The sequence below is a fragment of the Seriola aureovittata genome, chromosome 5 (genome assembly GCF_021018895.1).
Source record: "Seriola aureovittata isolate HTS-2021-v1 ecotype China chromosome 5, ASM2101889v1, whole genome shotgun sequence".
Lineage (NCBI taxonomy): Eukaryota > Metazoa > Chordata > Actinopteri > Carangiformes > Carangidae > Seriola > Seriola aureovittata.
The window spans coordinates 28,983,313-29,009,156 of NC_079368.1; the positions used below are offsets into that span (position 1 = coordinate 28,983,313).

At 37.7% G+C, this 25,844-nt stretch overlaps 3 protein-coding genes across 6 annotated transcripts in view; 2 read left to right on the forward strand and 1 right to left on the reverse strand.

Moving 5' to 3' along the window:
- Positions 1–25,844, reverse strand: part of prdm6 (PR domain containing 6) — a 103,431-nt gene that overhangs the window by 37,876 nt on the left and 39,711 nt on the right. The gene's annotated exons all lie outside the window — the stretch shown is intronic.
- On the forward strand, positions 1,943–3,224 carry LOC130169630 (GTPase IMAP family member 4-like). Its single transcript, XM_056376530.1, has 2 exons — positions 1,943–2,669; positions 3,055–3,224. The coding sequence occupies exons 1-2, from the start codon at positions 1,981–1,983 to the stop codon at positions 3,146–3,148; spliced, it is 783 nt and encodes a 260-aa protein (XP_056232505.1). The 5' UTR covers positions 1,943–1,980; the 3' UTR covers positions 3,149–3,224.
- Positions 7,714–10,132, forward strand: LOC130169621 (GTPase IMAP family member 8-like). Its single transcript, XM_056376514.1, has one exon. It carries the CDS (start codon positions 7,778–7,780, stop codon positions 10,082–10,084), a length of 2,307 nt encoding a protein of 768 aa, XP_056232489.1. The 5' UTR covers positions 7,714–7,777; the 3' UTR covers positions 10,085–10,132.

Genomic DNA, 25,844 nt, shown 5'->3' on the forward strand with positions numbered 1-25,844 from the left:
TATGATGTTTGATGTCTAAATACAATCAGCAGAAGTAAAAAGCTAAAATAAGGCTATAAACAAACTACACCACATGACTTCAACGTCACCACCAAACTTCAACTTGTAGTTGATTTAGCTCTGACTTCTTCTACAAAAGCCCTTCCTCTTACAAAGTTAGTAACAGTTTGTTTACGCACAATAAGGTTGTAAAGGTGGAGTGGTGAGTAGATTGGTTTGCATGTTCAACATAATGACGTTTAACGTCCCCGACAACCTCTGTAGTCTCATTTAGACACTTGTTAGCAACTGGCCTTTTTTAAGAAACATAAAAGTGGTATGCCGTCCTTTATGTGGTAGAATAAAAAATGAACATTTCTTCAGTGTTAGTGTGTTAACCACCTGAATTCAGCCAACTAACCCAAAACCAATGGACATAAACTCAGAGACTTTGGGCCAAGGAACTGGAAGTGCTAAAATGCTAAAAAGCGAACTAATTTCTGGGTTTTAGGACTCTGCACTCTGTACGCACCTTTTGTTTTTATCACAAATTGACATAGGTGGTAAACAGAAGAATCTCTACTTAGGGCAAAATTGGCAGCAGTATTCATGCAACACTTGCATGTTCCTCTATCCACTTAATAAGAAGAAACCTCTCTTTAAACCTGATGAAAAATCAATGCATGAATGAAAGAGAAAAAGAAGAAGATGACAATTGGAATTATTGAAATGTGTAATGATTTTGTTTTGTCTTATTGTTTTACAGCCTATGAACTCAGGATTGTGATAGTCGGGAAAAGCCAGAATGAAAAGGCAACACTATGCAACTTCATTACTGGGAAAAACGATTTCCCTTGTACAAAACCATCCAAGCAATCTGAGTATATACGTGGAGAGTGGAAGAAGAGACCTTTCACATTACTGAAAACGGCAGACATCTTCAGTTTGTCTGTGGAAAGAGTAAGACACGACATGAAGAAGTGTGTGGCTCAATGTCCCCCTGGACCAAATCTTCTGCTGCTGTTAGTGAACCCTTCTGATTTCACTGAACATGACAGACAAAAAATGATGTCCATCATGAGATTCTTTGGACAATATGTTTTTCAATACTCAATGATCATTGTAGCACAAAATGCTAGGGTAGAGAATTCCTCAGTAGATCAACTCATCCAAGACTGCAGACAAAGACACCACAGAATCAGTTTGGAAGAAAATACTTTTCTTGATCTTCAAGAACTGATGGGAAAAATGGACGACATAGTGAGTGACAACAGGGGACGATATTTAACCTTTACTGAAGAGACTGATTGCATGGAAGCATCTGAATGTGCTAAACTGCCTCTGAACCTGGTGTTGTGTGGGAGACATGGAGCGTTGAAGACTTCAGCAGCCAACGCAATTCTGGGAGAAAGAAAGTTTGGTCCACCTGCCAAGTCACAGTGTGTTAAACATCAGGGAGAGGTGTGCGGACATCAGGTTACCATAGTGGAGCTTCCTGCCTTGTATGGAAAACCTCAGGAGACAGTAAGGAACGAATCATTCAAATGTATCACCCTCAATGAACCAGAGGGCGTCCATGCCTTCATCCTGGTCCTACCTCTGGATTCTCCCACTGATGAAGACAAGAGAGAGTTCGAGACCATCCAGAACACATTCAGCTGTCGAGTCAATGACTTCACCATGATTCTGTTCACTGTGGAGGCAAATCCCAACTTTCCAGCAACTGTGAGGTTTCTACACGAAGACAGAGACATCCAGCAGCTGATTCAGAGCTGTGGAGGAAGATGTAACGTTTTCAACATGAGGGACAAGCTGCAGGTCTCTGTGGTGTTGAATGCTGTAGAAAATATAAGTGTTGCGGGATCCAGAGGCTTCACAAAGGCAATGACTGCAAAGCCTCGGATTAATCAGCTTACCAGACATGCATCGTTATTAAAGCCGACAGGTAATAAATATCAGAGTAGAGAGTTGCGCGTGGAGCAGAGGAGAGAGCCTCTCAGGATGGTGCTGATTGGGAAGACTGGCTGTGGAAAGAGTGCAACTGCAAATACCATTTTGGGCAATGAATGTTTTCGTTCTAAGGCTTCTCAAAAGTCAGTGACCAAGCTTTGCCAGAAAGAAGAGGGAGAGATTAATGGACGGCCTGTTGTTGTGGTCGACACCCCTGGCTTGTTCGACACGGCTCTGTCCAATGATGAGGTTGGACAGGAGCTTGTGAAATGTGTCAGCTTGTTGGCTCCTGGACCTCATGTGTTCTTACTAGTGCTGCAGATCGGCCGCTTTACACAGGAGGAAAAAGAAACTGTGGAACTGATCAAGAAGTTTTTTGGCAACAAGTCAGAAGACTTCATCATTCTTATATTCACCAGAGGAGATGATCTTAAAAATCAAACAATTGAGAGTTACATTGAAGAAGACTGTGAAGACTATGTCAAAACTCTGACCAGTGAATGTGGAGGAAGATACCAGGTCTTCAATAACAATGATCAGAGGAATCGTTCTCAAGTCAACCACCTGTTGACCAAGATTGAGGCAATGGTGAGGAAAAATGGCAGAGGCCACTACAACTCAGAGATGTTCCAAGAGGCAGAAGCAGCCATACAAAAGAAGATGAAGAGGATACTGAAGGAGAAGGAAGAGGAGGTACAGAGACAGAAGATGTCTCTTGTAGAACAAATCAAAGAAGAAATGTGGGAAAAGAGGAAAAAAATCGAACAAGAAAGAGATAAAATATTTAGAGAAAAGGAGGAATTCATTCGCAAAGAACAGATGAAGAGGAAAATGGCAAATGAAAAAAGAGCAGAGGAGCAAAGAGAGAGGAAAAGGCAAGAGGAAATTCAGAGACGCCAATGGGAACAAAAAGATCTGGATTTGGAGAAGGAAATTAATTCTCATTCAGAAAAAAACACACCTGCTGTTAGAAAGTTGATTCAAAACAGAGCAGAAATACGAAAGAAACAAAAGACTTGGTCCAAAGAACAGAAAGAGAAGTGTGAGAAAAAACTTCAAGAAGATCAACGGAGAAAAGAAGAAGAGCAAGCACAATTGAGAAAGCTCAGGGAAGAATATGAGCAGGAGAAGAAACAAAATGAACATAGAAGAAAAGTGGAGGATGAAAGACAATCCAAAGAATTACAAGAAAACTTTCAGAAGAAAGTGGAGGACATGAATAAGAGAAACGAAGAGGAGGCCAGAAAGCAAGCTGAAGAGTACAATGAATTCAAAGAGAGATATACCGCAGGCTTTGCAGCTCTGGTGGAAAAGCATGAGAAGGAAATGGAGGACATGAAGCTGAAGCAACAAGAAAACAAGGACTTCATGATTAAGCAGCTGAACATGAACAAAGCGTTTAAGAAGGACTTTGACGGACTGAAGAAAAGACAAGAACAAGAGATGAACGACCTGAAACTCTTGCACTGTTTCCTCAATAATGAAACTCTGAACACAGAAATCCATGAGCTGAAGAAAATGCATGAGGATGAAATAAATGACTGGATACAGGATCATGCGAAGAAATCCACAGGCAACTCTTGTATGATTTTGTGAGATATGTTGATTGTTTCCAACAGCGACAGTTTCAGCGGCAAAACTGTGAGCGTTTGGTTTAGTGGACTTAAAATATCAAGTGAGATTAAATTGTATTATTCCTGCTAAATTAGTGTTAATAGCGTAAATATATCATGTATCACCTGATGACAAAAACAGATCAATTCATTCATTTTGGTTTTCCAAGAAATTTAAATTTTTTCATCTATATTCATTATAACAGTTTATTATTAAATTTAACTAAACATCCAGGTTCACACTATAAATATATTTTTTATTGTTTAAGATGTGTTTATAATTAAAGTGAAATGTTAATACTGGATCTGTCATTTGTTCTCCTGTGCATATTAAAACATGTCCTCTTGTTTCTAAACACACTTCATCATTTTAAAAATGCATATAGATGAATAAAGTGTTAAAACTGTTTCATTTTGGTGAAACATTTTTTCCTTGTAGAGCTGATATATGAAAACTGATAAGCATGTTTTACTGTGTTCACAGTAGTTACAAGGGTGGCCATACTGAAACATACATTCTATTTTAAAAAGGTAACTGACCTGTATGGTGGCTTATATTATAGTTTGAAAAAAAGTACAGAATTAGACCTACAGTATAAAAGACTTGACTGTTTAGAGAAGGGAGGCATATTCTTCAAAAATATAGTGAACTATTGCAGGAAATAAAAATACTTCTCATCAACACACCTAGACTTTGTGTGGTCCTGCTGGTTCTACAGCCTTAAGATTTCACTACACAACACAAACTGAAACTCTGCAGAATCCTAGAGTACCTCGGTGAGCAATCATTTCATCATTCACTGACAGCAACACAGACACAGCAGAAAGTTTGTGTACGAAAAGTGTATTTTTGCTGTAAAAATACCACAAAAACTGGGTAATCCTTTGTTAAACAGATTCCATATTTTCCAGCAAATTTTCTGGGAACTTTCTTCCTCCTAAGAATTAGCTGGTATTTAGCTGTAATTTAACAGCTGGATAGATACTGACGTCTGTTTATAAACCAACTTTCACTTATCTACTACATATTTCCTTTCCAATGACCACCGAAGTGAATAGGCCTTTCTTGAGAATTTCTAAGTACTTTATAGCTAAATACGGGCCAGGAAGAAAGTTTCTAGGACTTTAGCTGGAGAATACAGTACCTGTTAAATAAGGCATTACCAAAATCTCTTATATTATATCCTGGGATCAAATTCTACTATTCTGCTCTTTTTTGCCATCTCCACCCTGGTCAACAACAAGCTCACAACGCAAGACAAGCAGCAGTTTTATGTACATTATGGTTGTGTGGTTTTCATCTGTGCATTTTTAAAGTTTGAAATATTAGTTATGTCCTTATGTCCATTTAAAGACTTGAGTTTGTCCTTGGAAGGTGTTTTTAGCTGCAGTTACTTCTCAATATGATGATAACTTATGTCTTGTTCAAGTGTCAGATTTCATTATAATGGTTTATCCTCTTTTTGTGTGGCCTGAATGTCTGAAAATCTGTGGATAAGTTTCATCTGTTCGGTTCTTTACCAACAACACTGTGACTGCTGTAGATTTGCTGTTGGAGAACCAAACCTTTAGTCCTGTGATTGTGTTTTTAGTTTTATATTAAAGATCAGTCCAAAGCAACAGATTGGGATATTTGTGTGCATATACAGATTGTAGTTTAGTCAGTCTGTTGCTCTGTTTCATTGTTCACATTCACATTTCCCAACTACAGCTAACCCATTGCACTGAATCCCTCTGAGGTAACAGAATGATGTAGTTAGTGTCCATAATTTCTACCATCTAGGTATAAGGATTGTTAAGTGATGAGTCAGTCAGTTATCCTCGACAGTTTCATTGTTGTTAAACCGGTACAAAGCTCCGCCTCCTAACCCTGACAGAGAGGTTGCCACGGGTGAACTGATTTCCATGCAAGCATGTACTTTCATGTATGAGCTTTGAGAAAGAGTGACACCAGGAGGATTTCACCTGGTGAGTACCACAAACAACAAAGCAAATTCAACAAATGTGTAAAAATGCATATAATCAATGTGTTTGTTATTAATAGGACTACAATCCTTGATCTGTTTACAATTGTTAACTGATAATTCTCAGGTGTCCAATGTCCAGATGTGCCTGGTGGACCAGGGATGGACTAAAAAGTAAGTGGACTATACTGATGAGTCACACTATATGTTATGACAAAAATTGTACCAAAAGAACAGTAAAGATTTTAGTTTAACGCTGCATGTTTTAAGTATGTGAAGGTAAAATAGAAAAAAATTATTGCCGGCAGCCTACAAGATATATGGTTTTATTTTGACACGTTGGCCTGAATCCTAAAATTAAACCCAGATATTTGTTCATATCATATTTAAGTGCTGATGTGCTTTAATATAATTGAGGCCATTGAAGTTAAACTTTGTGTATTAAAGGTTTTAGTTTTTCACTTTAATACTTTTGGCAAACAAAATAGGACAACAATTCTGTATTCAATTATATCAAATTAATATTAAATATACTATAACAAGACAAGGTCAAAACCGACTATATGGCTGCACAGTGTATGGTCAACATGCAAAATTCGGGGAGGTAGTTAAAAACTGTTGTGGAACAACTGTTAAAAACTGGCTCACATATTTTCATTCTGCTAGTTATTCCTGTGCCACCTTTAGTAATAATGATACATGTAATGAATGTAGTTTATTTGCTGCAATGGAGGTGAGGCTCAGTAACTGGAAGCGGCGCTTGCCTGCAGCTTCTCAGCAGCCAGGAAACCAGAGCCCTAAGCCCATGGTTGTCACCCATAGAAAGTCCAACCATACACTTGGTTTAGACCTGGTCTTCTTAAAAAAAAAAAAAAAGAAGGAGAAGAAAAAACCTCTAAATATAGCGACAAATGTGCTAAGTTGGCAACACTGTAGGCTTTAAAGGCCCCCTAACAGAACCTGTTTGTGCCAATTCATTTTGAAACAACAATGGCCAATGGAGAAACGCCAACTCAGTCTCTTGGCATTTGGCTGACCAATGGTGGAAATATGATCACTAAGTCAGTCAGTCAGTCAGGACCATTCCCGATCATAAGAACAAATATATTTCCGTGAAATTCTTACACGGAACCTCTTGCCAAGTTATGAGAGAACAGTCTATTTAACTAGTAGATACCTGAACAGTGAGGCAGGCAGAAACAGGAAGACTATAATTACATTCACCCAGCAACATAGCTGAGTGGCAGCATAATTACCATTACAGGAAGACTATTTTATTTACCACATAAATAAATATTTGATCAATTCTGCACACCATAACTTTCTTTAAAACTCTCCGTCACTGTTATCATTGGTTGTTGTTTTTCCTTAAACTCAAGAGACATAACAGTTTCTCCACCCGTACTCTGAAGTTTCCACCAAAGTGAAAATATGGCAGGATCAGCGACTGCAGCACGTGGTGAGTTCAGTAGGCAACCATTCATATGAAGCATTACAACGACATAATGGGCTAAATTTATGGTGTTAAGTTAGATGTTAAATTTTATAACTTTAAAAAAAATTATTGTGGTGGGAAAATTATATTCTTTTGTTGCATATGGCTTTTGCATTACAAAGTTATCCACCGGGAATTCTTTATTGTACATCAAAGACCTTGCTGCAGCACCAGTGTGGTGATCTTCCAAGATCCAAGATGAATCCAATTAGGCAGAAAAAGAAAGACAAACATAAAAGATTATAATGACAAGGAGCTAACTTGAATTACCTCAATGGTAAATGATGTTTTGTTTTTCTACAGTGTCCGAGCTCAGGATCGTGATGTTTGGAAAGAGCCAAAAAGAAAAGACAATACTAAGTAACTTCATCACAGGGAAAGAAGATGCTTCACCTCTAAAAATGATCATGAAACATGTCCACGGAGAGTGGAAGAAAATACCTGTAATAGTAGTGAAAACCTCAGATGTCATCAGTCTGCCTGTGGATAAAGTGAAACACGAGATGAAAAAGTGTGTCGTTACTTGCCCCCCAGGACCAAATGTTCTATTGCTGTTAGTGAACCCTTTGGATTTCAATGAAGAGGACAGAAAAAAATTCAAATTCATCCTGAGCTTCTTTGGTCCTGATGCTTTTAAATACTCAATGGTCATCAAAACACACAATGACATGGGAAGGAATTCGGCAGTGGATGAAATCATCCGAGACTGTGAACAAAGGCAGCACAGATTTGACTTTGATAAAATAGGTCTTCCCCAACATGATCTTCAAGCACTGATGGAAAAGATGGAGAACATCGCGAGTCACAACAGGGGAGGACATCTTAACTGTGCTGAAGGATCTTATCCCGTGGAAGCACCTGAATGTACTCAACCAAAACATCCTCTGAACCTGGTATTGTGTGGGAGATTTGGAGTTGGTAAGACATCAGCAGCCAATGCCATTCTAGGAGAGACAGCGTTTGGTCCACCCACCGGCTCATCAGTGTGTGTTAAACATCAGGGAGAGGTGAGAGGACGTCAGGTTTCCCTGGTGGAGCTTCCTGCCTTGTATGGAAAACCTCAGGAGGAAGTGATGGAGGAATCACTCAGGTGTATCTCCCTCTCTGATCCTGAGGGCGTCCATGCCTTCATCCTGGTCCTCCCTCTGGACCCTCCCACCAATGAAGACAAGGGAGAGTTACAGACCCTCAAAAACACACTACAATCTCGAGTCAATGACTTCACCATGATTCTGTTCACGGTGGAGTCAGATCCTAGAGCTCCAGCTGTTGTTAATCTTTTAAAAAGGGACAGAGAAATCCAGGAAGTCTGTCAGAGCTGCGGTGGCAGATATGTTGTCTTCAACATCAAGAACAAGCAGCAGGTCTCTGAGGTGTTGGATGCTGTGGAAAAGATGAGAGCTGTGGGATCCAGAGGCTTCACAAAGGAAATGATATTGAAGCCTCAGATGAATAAGGTTGTAAGACATACATCTGAACTGGAAACAGCAGCTTATAAAAAACAGAGCCCAGACCGCCTCAGGATGGTACTGATTGGGAAGACTGGCTGTGGAAAGAGCGCCACAGGAAACACCATTTTGGGCAAAGAATGCTTTCATTCTAAAGCTTGTCAAAGGTCAGTGACCAAGCTTTGCCAGAAAGAAGAAGGAGAGATTGATGGACGGCCTGTTGTTGTGGTCGACACCCCTGGCTTGTTCGACACGGCTCTGTCCAATGATGAAGTTAAACAGGAGCTTGTGAAATGTGTCAGCTTGTTGGCTCCTGGACCTCATGTGTTCTTACTAGTGCTGCAGATCGGCCGCTTTACACAGGAAGAAAAAGAAACTGTGGAACTGATCAAGAAGTTTTTTGGCAACAAGTCAGAAGACTTCATCATTCTTATATTCACCAGAGGAGATGATCTTAAAAATCAAACAATTGAGAGTTACATTGAAGAAGACTGTGAAGACTATGTCAAAACTCTGACCAGTGAATGTGGAGGAAGATACCAGGTCTTCAATAACAATGATCAGAGGAATTGTTCTCAAGTCAACCAGCTGTTGACCAAGATTGACTCAATGGTGAGGAAAAATGGCAGTGGCCACTACAACTCAGAGATGTTCCAAGAGGCAGAAGCAGCGATACAAAAGGAAATGAAGAGGATACTGAAGGTGAAGGAAGAGGAGATACAGAGACAGAAGATGTCTCTTGTAAGACACCACAAAGAAAAAATGCAAGACAAGATGCAAAAAATTGAACAACAAAGAGCAGAGAGAGAAAAAGTACTTAGAGAAAAAGAGGAGCGTATACAGAAAGAGCAGATGAAGAGGAAAATGGCAAATGAAAAAAGAGCAGAGGAGCAAAGAGAGAGGAAAAGGCAAGAGGAAATTCAGAGACCCCAATGGGAACAAAAAGTTCTGGGTTTGGAGAAGGGTGTGAATACTCAATCAGGAAAAACGGCAACTGTTGGCAGCAGGTTCTTTCAAAACAAACCAGAAATAAAAAAGAAACAAGAGACTTCGTACAAGAAACGGAAAGAATGGTGGGAGAAGCAACTTCAAGGAGATCAACAAGGAAAAGAGGAGGAGCAAACACAACTGAACAAGCTCATAGAGGAATATGAGCAGGAAAGAAAAGATTATGAACACAGAAGAAAAGAGGAGGATCAAATTAGAAGAGAACAAGAGGAAAAAGAATGGAAAGAATTACAAGAAAACTTTCAGAAGAAAGTGGAGGATATGAATAAGAAAAATGAAGAGGAGGCCAGAAAGCAAGCTGAAGAGTACAATGAATTCAGACATAGATATACTGCAGAATATGCAGCTTTGGTGCAAAAGCATGAGAAGGAAATGGAGGACATGAAGCAAAAACAACAAGAAAACAAGGAGCTCTTGATCAAACGCCTGAGCATGAACAAAACATTTAAGAAAGACTTTGACAGACTGAAGAAAAGACAAGAACAAGAGATGAATGAGCTTCAACAGAACCTTTACACACAAAACAAAGACATCAATGAACTGAAGGAAGCACATGAGGAAGAAATAGATGACTGGATACAGGAACAAATGAAGAAAGCAGAAGACAAGGCTTGTTGCATTTTATGAGATGTGTTCTCACAAAAGCAGCAGGGTTTAGTTGCACTTTGCTTTTGCTCTTGTATTGAAGCATGGAGTATAATATTAGCCTATTAATTATGTGTAATTAAGGGCTTCAATCAAGCATATTACATTACTTAGTTACTAATTTTGTTGATAAATACATATCTACTTTAGAAATAACAACAGAGAACTGTTTTGATTTTACTGAAAAAAAAAAAAAAAACAAATGTGCAAATCCTCTTTTAAACATTTAAAGGTCCTGTAAGCACCTGATGAATCTAAAAAAATGTTCTTGTATATGCAAATAAAATTTTCTTGTGTAAATTATTACTTGTAAATAAAAAATAAAATAAATAATGAGAAATTCAGTGTTTCAATCATTGTCTGGTAAAAATTTTGTTAATTTAACAGAGATGAGCTATGGCTTCTGATTTGAAAAAACGATGAGATGTTTTTGCTCAATTCTAACACAATAATGACGACCAAAGAGTTAATTCATTTAGAAATTTGTCTTCACCAATAAACTCATAACTGATCATGATTGGTAAAACAAGGATTTCATAATCCGATGCTACACTTGACGAACCAAATGACTGCAGATTGAAAAGTGCTGTTCAATGAACACGTGATATCACCAAAAATCAACATCACAATTAATTATTACATTTACCTAAATGATTAAAAATAACGTATGTAGTATATTACTGCATAGACCTGTCCACAAAATTCTCTGTCCTCGCTCTAGAATTCTTTTTCGTTGTGGTGAAAAACAAACAAAATAATGGATTATGACTGAGCAATATTTATAATATTTAGTAGTTACCGACATTTTCAGGTATTTCTAAGTAAAGTAAAATGGGCTCAATTTCATATTCTTGCAACAACAAAAATAAATACTATTATTAGTATTTGTATTATTAGTGTCAAGTTTTTTGGGCTAGTAGTAGTAGTTCATGCAGTAGTTTTACTACATGAAGTGACATCACTTCATAACAAATAAGCCAAAACATTACGACCATCTCTGTATGATACGCTGTTGGTCCCCCCTTGTGCCGTCAAAACAGTTCTGGCATCTTCCACTAAAAACGTTTTCCTTTAATTTGTCACATCTCTGTACCAGTCAAAGTGTCTTAGTAAAGTGTTGGGACAGCACATGCTGCCAGTAATTTTTTAGGTTTTTCCTTTAATTTGTCACTAATTTGTCACACTATCTGTGTTTGTAACTTCAGTCACATGCAAATGATAAAAGCTAAACTTAATGAGATTCGATAGGGGTTTGAAGGCATTCAGACTTGATAAGTGGATTTAATACTGGATTCAGATTCAATGAAGTGATGTCAAAATACAAACCCTAATACTGACGTGACAAAAATGAGGTCAGATAGAAAGTCATAATGTCAGTTTCAGTAAACTTTTTATCAATTGCCCAGCCCTTCAATTAATTGATCTGCTTCTTACAGGAATGAACCAGGAAGAAGCTGTGTTATATTTGGATTTTTTTTTTTTTTTCAGTATCATAGTATCTGTGGATGATTTATTTACCGTAACATGTAAATGCTTCCTTCTGTGGACAAGTTTTGCTTCTTTTAATTAGATTTGATGGGAAAGCAACTGTGCTCACAAACACCTCTTCCACTTGTCAGGGAGTTTCCAAATCTGCAGAAAACTGGAGGGCCTCAGATTAATGCTAATAATATGTTCCCAAACAAGTCCTGTTTCTCTGACAGACCATGAATCATTTTATCACTTCCGTAAATTATTAATCATGTATACTGGCAGTTGTTATTTAATTATCTGCTTGTTGTGCCATGCCCTGTTTATTTTTGCCTTGCCTACAGGATGGGAAACCCTGCCCTCTTAACTCAAAACAAAAAAGTTTGTCTTGGCTGAGTTCATCTCATTATGAAGCTGGGACTTTGATGTGCCTCAATGCAAAAATTATACAAGACTTTTGCCTGGTGAGTAAACAAACAGAAAATAAATTAAACAAATAAAATGTACGAAAAATATTAACAACATTTAAATGCATTATTGAAAATACTGTATTCTTAAATGAAGTAATTAAAGTTGTTTAGTGATTATCTCCAGGCATTGACTGTTCTGTTGATAAGATGGACCAGATGGACCAGTACATTTAATTAATGAAGTGAGATAACTTCAACAAAAACTACAGTAAGAGATACACTACAACAAAAGAGCAGCAGAAACATCCTCAGGTAAGTGCCACATGTTCAGGAGGAAATATATAGTAATTACTTTCGGCTACCAAAACAGTACCCTATATTTACTGTTATTACACTACAAAATTATATCTTAAAAAACTATACATGGAAACTGTACTTGAAGCTAACACAGGTGAGAAGTTCGAGAAGTGTTAGGAATTAAATCAGAACAACTACTAAGACCAAGATTAATTTCCAAGACAACAAAATCCACTAAAGGTAAAGCTAGTTAGCATGATTAAAATTACACCAATGCTTCAATGCTACAAGATGACGTCTGCTATTGAGAAAACAAACAAACAAAAAACAAAAAAACACAAAAAATATCCAATTATGAGCCCAAAGTTTGCTATAATAAACAGGCTGCTTACCTGCCTACATGCCAAATATAATGCCAACTCAGTTAAAACAGGACAAAGAGTCTATAGCCATATTCGAAAAACACCAAATTGTAAGTAAAGTCAAATATTCAATAAAATGAAATTTTCAATTGATGATGGCACTGGATGGACAAAGATCATGAATGTCTGCACCAAAATGCATGGTGATTCATCCAACAGTTGTTATATAAATAAATGCCAACTTGTTAGTGGTGCTAGAGGAAAGTTAGGTGATCACCAAAGTAATCAGAGGATGCCTTTAACAATTGCACTTGGGTTAGACTTCATATCAGTAAGGGCGTTGACATTATAAACATATATGAAAAGTAGCCAAGACATTGTCAAGCCATCAAGAAGAGAACGAATCTTGTGCACAACTGAGAATCTTCATTTGGAAAGCAAAGTAGATGTTGAATTGAATTGAATTGTTGTTAGTCTAGTTATTTTATCTCTGTATTTAATTATTGTAATTTTGGCTTGCTTTCTTAACCCAACAGACTCCAACCAACAGCTTTCCTATTTCAATTTGTCTTCCACAAATTGGCACCAAAGTCACATTATGGCAGCATCTGTATTCAGCAAGTATGGTAAGAATTCACATCAGTGACTATATATAAGAAGTCATGTATTATCACTAAGGCTCAGCATTAAAAAAGAAATTAGGTAAACCAAACAAAGAGGGGGGGTGTATAAGCTAGTCACAGGATTAGAGAATGGGAGTGTATTGGTGATGACTTGTTAATTTACCTTCTAGTAGTTGTTTAAATTAAGATTATGATACTTTGTATGCATAATTATGGTTTAAATATTTTTCTGAAAAATGTTGGCATGAACACACAAAAATGTCTGCAGTGAACATAATCCTTAGTCTTCAACACATGCAAAAAGAACCACAAAAAGCTAATAGCTAATTGAGTTGTGGAAATTCTAATGCTTTGGCTCTTGTTGTTTAGCAGCATCTGAACTCCGGATTGTGATGTTTGGAAAGAGTGAAAACGAAAAGACAACACTAAGTAATTTCATCACAAGAAAAAAAGACTTCCCTCAAATATCAAAGCGCTGTACAGCCACTCATGGAGAATGGAAGAAAAAACCATTAACAGTAGTGAAAACCTCAGACGTCTTCAGTCTGTCTGTGGATAAAGTGAGACATGAGATGAGGAAGTGTGTTGCTAATTGCCCCCCTGGTCCAAATGTCTTGCTGCTGTTAGTTAACCCTACTGATTTCACTGAAGATGACAGAAAAAAATTAAAGTTCATCCTTAGTTTCTTTGGTCAAGATGCTTTTGAACACTCAATGGTCATCAAAACACAAAATGGGGGGGGGCAGAATTCTTCAGTGACCCAAATCATCCAAGATTGCAAAAAAAGGCAGCACAAGATTAACTTTGACCTTCCTGATTACGATCTTCAAGAACTGATAGAAAAGATGGAGAACATTGTAAGTGACAACAGCAGACAATACCTAAACTGCACTGAAGGGGCTGATCACACGACAACACCTGAATTTCCCAAACCCCTTCCTGAACATGATTATCAAGAACTGATTGATCAGGTTGAGAACATCATGAGTGACAAAGGAAGACATCTAAACTGCACTGAAGAGGCTGATCCCACGAAAGTATCTTTAACTTCCAACCTCCTCGTGCATAAGGCTGCAAGACATGAATCTGTACTGAAGATGGCAGATGACAAACATCAGATTAAAGAACCTCTCAGGATGGTGCTTGTTGGGAAGACTGGTTGTGGAAAGAGTGCCACTGGAAACACAATTTTGGGCAAACAATGCTTTTATTCTAGAGCCTGCATGAAGTCAGTGACCGAGATTTGCCATAAGGCAACGGGAGAGATCGATGGGCAGCCTGTCGCTGTGGTTGACACCCCTGGCTTGTATGACACGACTCTGTCCCATGATGAAGTTAAACAGGAGCTTGTGAAATGTGTCAGCTTGTTGGCTCCTGGACCTCATGTGATCTTACTGGTGCTGCAGATTGGTAGATTTACACAGGAGGAAAAAGAAACTATAGAACTGATAAAGAAGTTTTTTGGCAAGAGGTCACAAGACTTCATCTTTCTTATATTCACCAGAGGAGATGATCTTAAAAATCAAACAATTGAGAGTTACATTGAAGCAGACAATAAAAACTTTGTCAAAAAACTGATCAAGGAATGTGGAGGAAGATACCAGGTCTTCAAAAACAATGATCAGAAGAATCATGATCAAGTCAGAGAGCTGCTGAGCAAAGTAGAAACAAGGGTGAAGAAAAATGGTGGAGGCTGCTACACTTCCGGGATGTTCCAAGAGGCAGAGGCAGCCATACAAAAGGAAATGGGCAGGATCCTGGATGAAAAGGAAGACATCCAGAGAGAGACAATGGACCTTAAAAGAAAACACGATGAACAAATGCAAGCAAGAAAAAAAGAAATGTCAGAACTGAAAACTAAAAGTGAACGCCAAAGAGAAGTGACTGCAAAACAAATCAATGAAATTGAAGAAAACTTTAAGAAGGAAAAGGAAAAAATGAAGAGAGAGGATGAAGAGAGAGAAGTGGAGGAAAGGAAGACAAAATGGCTGGATGACATTCAACGAATCCAGTGGGAACAAAGTCTTGAAGCTGAGGGGAAAAGAACAGAATATGAAACTGAAACAAATACATTTGCAAAAAGACAGTTGATGATGAACAGAGAGGATTGCAGAAAAAAACAAGAGGCATGGGAAGAGGAACGAAGGGAATGGTGGGAGAATTGGTATCGAGAAGATCAAAAGAGACAACAAGAGGCACAAAGACAACTTAACAAACTCAAAGAAGAATATGAGAAGGCAATAGAAAAATATAACTACTTAAGAATAGAAGATACCATCCGAAAAGAAGAACAGGAAACAGAACTGACAGAACTACATGAAACCCTTAGGGGAAATTTGTCAGCACTCAAGGAAACACATGAAGAGCACGCAAGAAAGCAAGCTGAAGAATTCAATGAATTCAGACACAAATATACAAAGGACTTTTCAGCTCTGGAGGAAAAGTATGTCAAGGAAGTAGATGACCTGAAGCTGCAGCACCAAGAAGACAAGAACTCGATAATAGAAGAACTGATCAAACACAAACCATATCGGAAAGACCTTGAAAGATTGAATGAAAAACAAGAACAAGAAATGTTTGACCTGTCACTTTCTACACGAAACAAAGACAATCTGGACAAAGAAATCAGTGAACTAAAGACAAAACATGAGAGAGAAATAAATAACTGGATTCAAGAGCATGTAGAAAAAGCCAAAGGAAAGGGCTGTTCCATTTTATGAGATGTTTTTCCTTAAGAAATGTCCCAACAGTGACAGTGACAGTTGTAAACTGCAAAACTATGATTTAAGATTTTTTTCTTTGTTACATTGGAGAATAATGTTGGCCAATGATAGTGTGTATTTGTATGTAATGCAGAATAATAAGGCTAAATGCACACCATAAATGTCTAACCCAAGGAGCATTTATTACTGTTCACTAACTGTCAAGTTTAGTGTACACAAAACTAAGAAAAACCCAAACAGTCGTTAAAAAAAAAAAATTGTGAGATTTTCTGTTTTTTTATTAGAATTTTTTTCTTCATTGTATGATTTATAAAGTTTCACCCTGTTTATGATTATGATCTGTCAAATATGCTGTCACATATATGTAAACAGACTGCAGGTTAGTAAAGACAAGTTTCATTAGCTGCAGAGTCTGTTCAGTCGTTTAAAACATTACTTTTACTTCTTTTACGGTTCTTCTAAAAGTTAAATCTTCAAACTGACATTTACATGTTTACATTATAAAATGTATATAGAGATATTACAGCATATTTTAACTGTATTTGTCAAACAAAACATACAAATGTTTGTGAAACCAAACCAAACAAACAATGCATAAAGGTATTGATCATATATGTATTTTACTTTACTAAGATATTTGTATTTTTCTCATTTACATTAATGAAGTGAAGTATTACAATTAAATTATACTTCCATTTTGATGAGGTAAAGATGTTTTATGAAGGATTCCAAGATAAAATGTATCCTCTACATTACAGGTCTCAGACTCTAATTTCTGTCTTTGTCAATCACTACATGATTTATCGATATATCTCTTGTTTTGTTCACCACCTGTGCTAAATGACTTGAGTTAAGGACACACCTGTGCTGAGAGCAGACAACCCTGATAAAAGTCTTTACATGCCACAGTGTCCTGATCTCTGAGAAACTCCATCTAGCAAATACGTGTTTCTTAAAACAAGGACCAGGGCTTAGTCGAGTTTCTGAAACAAAGATGTTTACATGTACATACATAACTATACACTGCAAAAATCTGATAATAACCAGCTGATGTGCAAGTAACGCACTTACATTTAAGCTCATCTCAACACAGTTGAACCCACAATTTTAATTGCACTTGCTTTCTGTAAGATAGAAAGATAGTGAGACACTAATGCATGATAAGATAACATCAGTCATCATCACCAGTCTATCAGTGCGTCAGTCTGTCAGTCAACCATAGCCGTTTCATTTCTTCATACCTGAACAGAGCTCTGTCTCACGAAGTCTGGTGATAAAAAGATGATCTCTGATATCAGTGTGTTGGTTTTACTTTCATTCTTGAGTTTTGATGAAGAGTGATACAACAAGAATTTAATCTTATTCAAATTTTAATGCATCAGCTCTAACAAATCCTCACACCAAAATGGCAAAGCAGGCCACAGGCCAATGTCCCAAAAAAAGGCCCTTGAGACTAGGGATGCCCCGACTGATTGACCGCCGATCATGATCAGCCAACTTTCATTTAAAATACGTGATGGGTGGATCGGCATTAATGCTCCTAGTCACCCATCACCTTAAGACCTGTCTTGTTTGTCCATGCACTGTCAGCGTCTTATCACGCAGCAACCTTAAACTTACCACGGAGCAAAATGATTTTACTGAGTTTCAAACTGTGCTATTTGTGCTGTTAGAGACTGTGAAAAAAAAAAAAAAAAAAAATTCTTTCAACTACAACACAGTACATGCAGGGCACCAAAACATGCTAATGAATTACAACGACCCTGTGTAATCTTAACTCCAACACCCACAAAAAATAGTCACATATGCGTCCAGTTAGGAGCGCTGCAATGTCTGCCAAAAATGATTGGTGATTGTTACTGGTATCTCTGGCAAGAAAAAACATGATTGGGGCACCCTTCTTGAGACGACTACAAAATTACAAACTTGAGTGTTCTCTCATCTGCCCCTTATGTGTGTGAATAATTAGTGCCACGGGTGCTCAGCTCCGAGGCACTCCTCTACAGCTAGAATAGCTGAGAGGAGTGCCGGAGCCCCGAGGCATCTATTAATCTTCTGTTTCGGGTTTATTATTCTTCCGCCAAATTTCGGCGCGTAACTCGTCCCGCAGCTTTGAGAAAACCCTGGTAATATATACATCAAAACGTGCGTCTTGATCCCGCAAGGGGTGCTATGACTTTTGGTGTTAAAATTCCAATTTTTCCCAAAGTTATTCCCAAAAAACTGGGAATAAATAATGCATTAGAAATTCATTGGAATTTTCTTAAGAAACCCACCTTTTTTCGACAAAATTGCACCTTTTTGCTGAGTCACCCAGCTCTCTCATACCTGCACGTAGAAATGTGATTCAAACTATAAAACGGAGGAAAACTTCTGCTCTCTCAAAAAGATAGGAACTGTTTTTACATAACATGTAAACTTTTCAAACTGTGAGCACTCAAAGGAGGAGTGCAAATCGCTTTTTCTTCAAAGTTAGAGTGAAAGCGTCAGTTGGCTAGAGTGCGTGAAGCAGTAAAAAATAACCTTTATTTTTATTTTTAACTCGAGCTCGCGGCCAAACCGTAAAAAGGAGACAAATAATTCTTTCTGAAAATGTAGACAAGTTGTTGGGATTCATAAAATGTAACTTTGACAGGCAGGGTCTGCACAAAATTTAAACGGGGGTGCCGAGTCCGGCAGCAATACCTGTCTCACTCTCATTGACACCTAATGTAATCGTCTTTTTTTTTCAAAGGAATCTCTCTCTGTCTTCGCACTGAGCTTACTCACTCATTTTAAGGAATATCTGAATAAAATAGAGACTGTAGAAACTTCTGGCTTCAGTGTCTGGCACGGTCTTTTCAGTTTTTGAAAAGAAGTAACTGTTTTCTCATAATTTGCAGTTGTTTTGAAGCCATGTAGAAGCCAAATTCTGGGCAGATTTTCACATTGCCATGGCAACGGCAGCTCCTGACCTGTGTGCGTGCGCCTAGCAACCAGATAACCAACTCTCCAAGCTCTGCTAGCTTTACATTAGCCGCATGTTAGGTCTTAAATTACATTTAGTTAGGTCTTAAATATGTAAGTCCATTTACTGCTTCCTTCGTTGCTTTTTGTTTTGTTTTGTTAAAAGAGTGAATGAAGTTGTGACGGTCTCCGCTGAGACAGAGGAGAGGAGAAGCTACTAGCCCTCTCTCGCTGTCACTTCTAGTCGCGTTGCTCTCCTCCCCGGTAGTGTTAAATTTAGCACCGAAAAAAACATAATAGTGGTAATTTAAATAGCGGTTCATGGGATTTATTAACCCTCAGGGGTCCCTCTGTCCTTTTTTGGACATTTTCTTCACTTTTCTTTTTTGATTTGCTGATCATTTTGGCTGTGTTACAGCTGAAGGTGTGGATTTCTGCAAGAAAGTGTCTTTTTTGACATATTTTTAAAATCTAATGTCAGTTACTGTTACAGGTCTATTATACACTGGTAACACATTTTGTACCCTCTGGGGTTCCTCGCGTCCAAAAAAGGACACACAAAGAAAATGCTATAAAATCATCATATATCAATATTTCTTTTTGCTTTTTTTGCATAAATCTCTTAAACCGCTCAAACCTACCAAATGTTTATTAGTTTTCAGGATTTTAACCCTTTAAATGCCAGTTTGAAGACATGTTGCCTCTTGTTTTATTAAAAAAACCAACACAGAATATGAGATATTTCCCACATAATACATGATGGAGGGATGTGACATTGTTTTATATCAGAGTCTTTTATATCAAGACATTTCTCAAAACCAGAATATGATCTGGGTGACTTTTGAACACTGGAAATAAATCATGTACTCATCCCGGCAGTAGCCCCCGTGGCACTCAAAATTTCCCTGGAATTTTCTAGTTTCATTATTGTTATACAGGCAGAATATTATAATATGTTTCCAAATTATTGCAGTTAACTTTTTTAAATAAAAAAAGTTGCTGACTCCCTCAGTTTTCTTGAGTTTTTTTGGATTGTCAACAGTGACATTTATGAGGACCAGTTAACTTAAGTGGTAGCTGAGTTTCATATTGCAATTCAACGAAAAATGAGGGTCAATGGTTCCGTGAAACCTGAAAATAGAACCCTCCTTGCTATGTACTGAATAGAGAAGTCTGTTATGAAATCAATTCTGAATAGAAATCACAATAAGAATCTGATTGTGTGATTCCCTACTACACTAACAAAAACTACTTGGTTATGGTTAGTGAAATGTTGGTTTGGAAATGGTTTATCCTGGTCCTACCAATTGTTCCTCCAACTAAACAAGACAAGAAAGAAATCAAAAAAATCCAGAACACATCCCTGAAGCCAACGACTCCACTGTGGAGTCAGATCCTACAGATCCAGCTGTTAACTTTATGGATAATAACAGACATGTACAGAGCTCTGTCAGAGTTGTAGAGGATACATTGTTTTTAACATTAAGGACAAGCAACAGGTCTTTGAGGTGCTGCATACTGTGGAAAAGATGACAGCTGGGTCCAGATGCTTCACAAAACAAATAACAGTCAAGCCTCAACAGAATAAGGATACAAGATGTAAATCTGAACTAAGGATTGCAGATAATAAACATCAGAGCAAAGCGTGTCTTAGATTAGTACCGATTTGGTAAGAATTTGGGAAAGAGTGCTAAAGCAAACACCATTTTGGGAAGAATGCTGTTACTCTAAAGCCAGCATGTGGTCTTTTACCAACTTTTGCCAAAAAGAAACATGAGATTAAGATGGAGAACCCACTGTCAGAGGCGATTCCCCCAGATTGTACAACACAACTCTGTCCAACGATTAAGTTAAACAACGTCAAATGTATCAGCCTGTTGGCTCCTGGACCTCATGTGTTCTTAGTGGTGCTGCAGATCAGTCGCTGATTTAAAAAAAAAAAAAAAAAAAATCCATTATGCATATTAGGAAAAAATACAGCTATTAAAAGTCAATACGGAAAAGTAAGCTAAGTACAGCATTAATAATCAGTTTCAGAATGAAAAGAGCAGAAAGATTTGCACATCAATTCACCTGATACTTCTGTTTATTCTTAAACATGAACCTGTGGCAGACATCTGGAGAACAAGTGTCATCTACCTAACCTAAAATTAAAAGACCTAAAATTATATTTGATTTCAACAACCAGACCAGACCAGACACCAAACAGTTAAGTCATCAGTCAGTTATTCAGTCAATTATTGTTGTTCCACTGTCTATAACAGCTAACCCTTCCTGTACAGAGCCCTACCCTCTAAATCTGACAAACAAGCTACAGTATGTAAGATGAACTGATTTCAGTTTTGATCTTTTACTTTCCTGTATGACTCTGCTGAAGAATGACGCAGTAAGAAATTCAGCTGGTGAGTTGATTATGTATGACTTTAAAAATTAAAACTATGCGTAAATTGATAAATGTCACAGTTTGTTATGAGTAAATGTGAAGTTATTTTGTTAGATAGTATATTTAATGCACATATTTCTAAGTATCATTATTATTATTTTTAATTGAAGTGACCTGGGTTGAACTTTGTGTATTAAATGTTGTACTATATTTATTTTATTTGTTTTGGATTTTAACAACTGAATCACTACATAAATGTATATTATAGTATCATAAAAACTGTAAATTAAGCATGATTATATGATCTAGAAAGTTGCTCCAAAAAAAGATTCATTATTACAGAAAAACTGTTTGATTTAATATTTTAAGTATGACATAGCAACCTTAATTAAACAATGTTTGTAAATTTATAATAAAATTAAAAACATACATAACAAATAAAGGATGGCTCTGACAGTGACATGAGACGATCCACTAAAAAGAAGATGTCTCTCTCTGTTTGATTTGTAAGAACTAAAACACTTCACAGTTCATTTGTGGTCAGTGAGCCCCGACTAATAGTAATGTTTTCTACACTGCTTTACCAACGGTTATTGATGTTGGAGCTTAGTGAACCTGTGTATTTTTACACCTTCAGTGCCTGAATTCAGTCTCTTACCACTGTACCCAATTAATATTTATATTATATTTCACTGTCACAAGCTAATTTTCACTGGTTCATGCAGTGGGATTCTGTACTGTAAAGGAACGGCTGTCTTAAAGGAGACAAGCTGCAACACGATCAGGCTGAGATGGATAAAACACAGCAGAGTACAATAATGAAAGGATCTGATTTTGATCTGCATTTTTTTATTAGCTGATACCAAGCCACTGAAATATGCTTGGATCGCCTGATACCGCTCTGCAGGATGTCTGTAGGATGACATCTCTATCCACTCTTTCTACTCAAGTTTTAGAAAGCTGACTACCTGCCCAGCAGCAAAGAACAAAGTAAACTGACTGGTTTAAATAAAATGAATAAAAATGTGAAAACGTGACAGAAAGTAATCTATGATAAATCTGTAACCACTAAATTTTCTTTAAAAAATTATAGCTACTTGCCTTTCGTACCCCAGTACCAGGATATTGTGGAAAGAAATGGTATTTTGGATTAATAATGTAAAATTCTCAGACATTTTTAACTTCACTTTCTTACACCGAACAGCCACATACAGTTTCTTCAGCTAAATTCTGACAAATTACCACGAGGTGACACCATGGCAGCATCAGCACCTGCAGCGTCTGGTAAGTTCTGGTAATCTTCCTTATTTAAAAATGTCCAATAGTAACCACCACACACATTTTCAGTCAGAGAACAAATGAAGTCCATCCTGAGAATATGGCAGTGGATTTAAAGATTCAAAACTGCAGCCAAGTTGGTTAGTTAGTTTGGGTGGGAGTAACCCAGGATCAGAATTTCATGTGAAACCAACCTATTTAACAACTTAACACCTGAATTACTGTGATGAATTTGAAGAGGAGAACAACAATGTGCACCAAGTCATTCTGTCAATTTGAAATGCTTTTTTGTTGTTGTTTTACAGCATCTGAACTCAGGATTGTGATTTTTGGAAAAAGTGAAAATAAAAAGGCAATACTAACCAACTTCATCACAGGGAAAAAAGATTTTAAGAAAATATCCCAAAAATCTACAGGAGCCCAAGGAGAATGGATGAAAATAACTCAAATATTAACCTCAGTCACTGATGGAGAGCTGAAAAAAAAAGTTTTGAAAACAGTATTGAAAACCCCAGATGTCTTCAGTCTGCCTTTGGATAAAGTGAGACATGAGATGAAGAATAATGTGGCTCTTTGCCCCCCAGGACCAAATGTTCTACTGCTGTTGGTGAATCCTTCTGATTTCACTGAAGAGGACAGAAAAAAAATAAAGAATATCCTGAGTGTCTTTGGTCGAGATGCTTTTAAGCATTCAATGGTTATCTTAACACATAGAGAGGAGGGAAAGGATTCAGCAGTAAATAAACTCATAAAAGACTGCAGACAAAGGCAGTACAGAATTAACTTTGGTAAAAAAGATATTCCTGACAATGATCTTCAAAACCTAATAGAAGAGATGGAGAAAATAGTGAGTGACAACAGGACACAATATCTAAACTGCACTGAAGGGGCTGACCTCATGATCACACTCAAATCTTCCAAACCTCCCCTGAACTTAGTGTTTTGTGGTAGATTTGGAGTCGGGAAGAATTCAGCAGCCAACGGCATTCTGGGAGAAAGAAAGTTTGGTCCACCTGCCGACTCACAGTGTGTTAAACATCAGGGAGAGGTGAGAGGACGTCAGGTTTCCCTGGTGCAGCTTCCTGCCTTGTATGGAAAACCTCAGGAGGAAGTGATGAAGGAATCACTCAGGTGTATCTCCCTCTGTGATCCTGAGGGCGTCCATGCCTTCATCCTGGTCCTACCTGTGGACCCTCCCACTGATGACGACAAGAAAGAGATAGAAACCATCCAGAACACATTCAGCTCTCGAGTCAATGACTTCACCATGATTCTGTTCACTGTGGAGTCAGATCCTGCAGCTCCAGCTGTTGTTGACTTTATAAGAAAGAACAGAGACATCCAGGAGCTGCTTCAGAGCTGTGGAGGAAGATCTGTTGTTCTCAACGTCAAGGACAAGCAGCAGATCTCTGAAGTGTTGGAGGCTGTGGACAAGATGAGAGTTGAAGGATCCAGATGCTTCACAAAGGACATGTTCACCAAGGCTCAGATGGAGGATGTCACAAGATTCAGAGCTGAACTTCAGGATGTGAAACAGAGGAGTGGGATGGAAGATGAAGATCATAGTCAGAGCAGAGAGCCTCTCAGGATGGTGCTGATTGGGAAGACTGGCAGTGGGAAGAGTGCGACTGGAAACACCATTTTAGGCAGAGAACATTTTCATTCTGAATGCAGCCCAAAGTCAGTAACCAAGTTTTGCCAGAAAGCAGCTGGAGAGATTGATGGGAGGTCTGTTGTTGTGGTCGACACACCAGGCTTGTTTGACGCAACTCTGTCCAATGAAGATGTTCAAGAGGAGCTTGTGAAATGCATCAACATGTTGGCTCCTGGACCTCATGTGTTCTTACTGGTGATGGAGACTCGTCGCTTTACAGAGGAGGAAAAAGAATCTGTGAAACTGATCAAGAAGTTTTTTGGGAAGAATTCAAGTGAATTTATAGTCATCGTATTCACAGGAGGAGACAACTTCCAAGATAATTCATTTAATCAATATATCGAAAAATTTGATGACACTGTCAAAAAACTGATTTGTGACTGTGGAGGCAGATACCATTTACTTAATAATAAAGATAAGAAAAACTGTGCACAAGTCACTGAACTAATGACCCTGGTTGAGACAATGATAAAGAAAAATGGCGGCAACTACTACACAAATGAGTTGCTCCAAGAAGCAGAGGCAGCGGAGGTGAAGAGGATTTTAAAAGCAAAAGACGAAGAGATGCAGAGGGAGAGGGAGAAACTTGAAAGAAAACATGAGGAACAATTGCAAGAAATGAAAAATAAAATGTTGGAACAGGAAGCAAAGACGGAAGAGGAGAGAAAACAGAGAGAAAAACAACTTGAGGAAAAAGAAGAAAACATCAAAAAGGAGCGTGAGAAAAGAAAAAGAGAAGAGGAGAAGAGAAAAGAAGATGAAAAGAAGTGGAAAGAGAACGATGAAAATAAAGGGAGAAAGTGGGAACAGAAACTTCAAGCTTTGGAGCAAAAAGTAAAAGCAGAATCAGAGTCGAAGGAGAAGACTGGTATAGAGCTGGAGCAGAGTAGAGAAGAGATGAGAAAACAACGAGAAGTTTGGGAAAATGAAAGAAAAGAATGGTGGGCGAACCGTCATGAAGAATATAAAAAGAGAGAAGAGGAGGAAAAAGAAAAAATTCAAAAACTCCAAGAACAGTACGAGAAGGCAAAGGAAGAAGACGAGAATCGAAGAATAAAAGAGGATCAGATGAGAAAAAACCTGGAAGAAACGCAGCGAAAACTGTTAATAGAAGAACATACCAGAAAAATTGAGAAAATTAAAAAGAAACATGAATCAGAGGCCCGAAAGAAAGCTGAAGAATTCAATGACTTCGAACAGAAATACAAAAATGACTTTGATAGTATGATGATGAAAATAGAAAAGAACAGAGACATGGTAATTGAACAGTTGATGAAAAACAACGCATCCAAGAAAGAATTTGACAAATTGAAGAAAAGGCAAGATCAAGAAATGAGAGAGTTGCAAAATAAGGTTTCGACTCATAACACAAAAGATAAGAGCAAAGCAACTGATGCTCTAAAGACAAAACACGAGGAAGAAATCAATGACTGGATAAAGGAACATGTGAAGAAAGCTGTTGAAAAATGTTGCATTTTATGAGATGCAACAACAGCAGAGAAGTTTCAGCTCTGACACGTTTTATCATAGATTTTAGTATCAAAGAATAAAAACATTAAATAGGATGTTTTTTTCATGATACATTTAGTATATAGT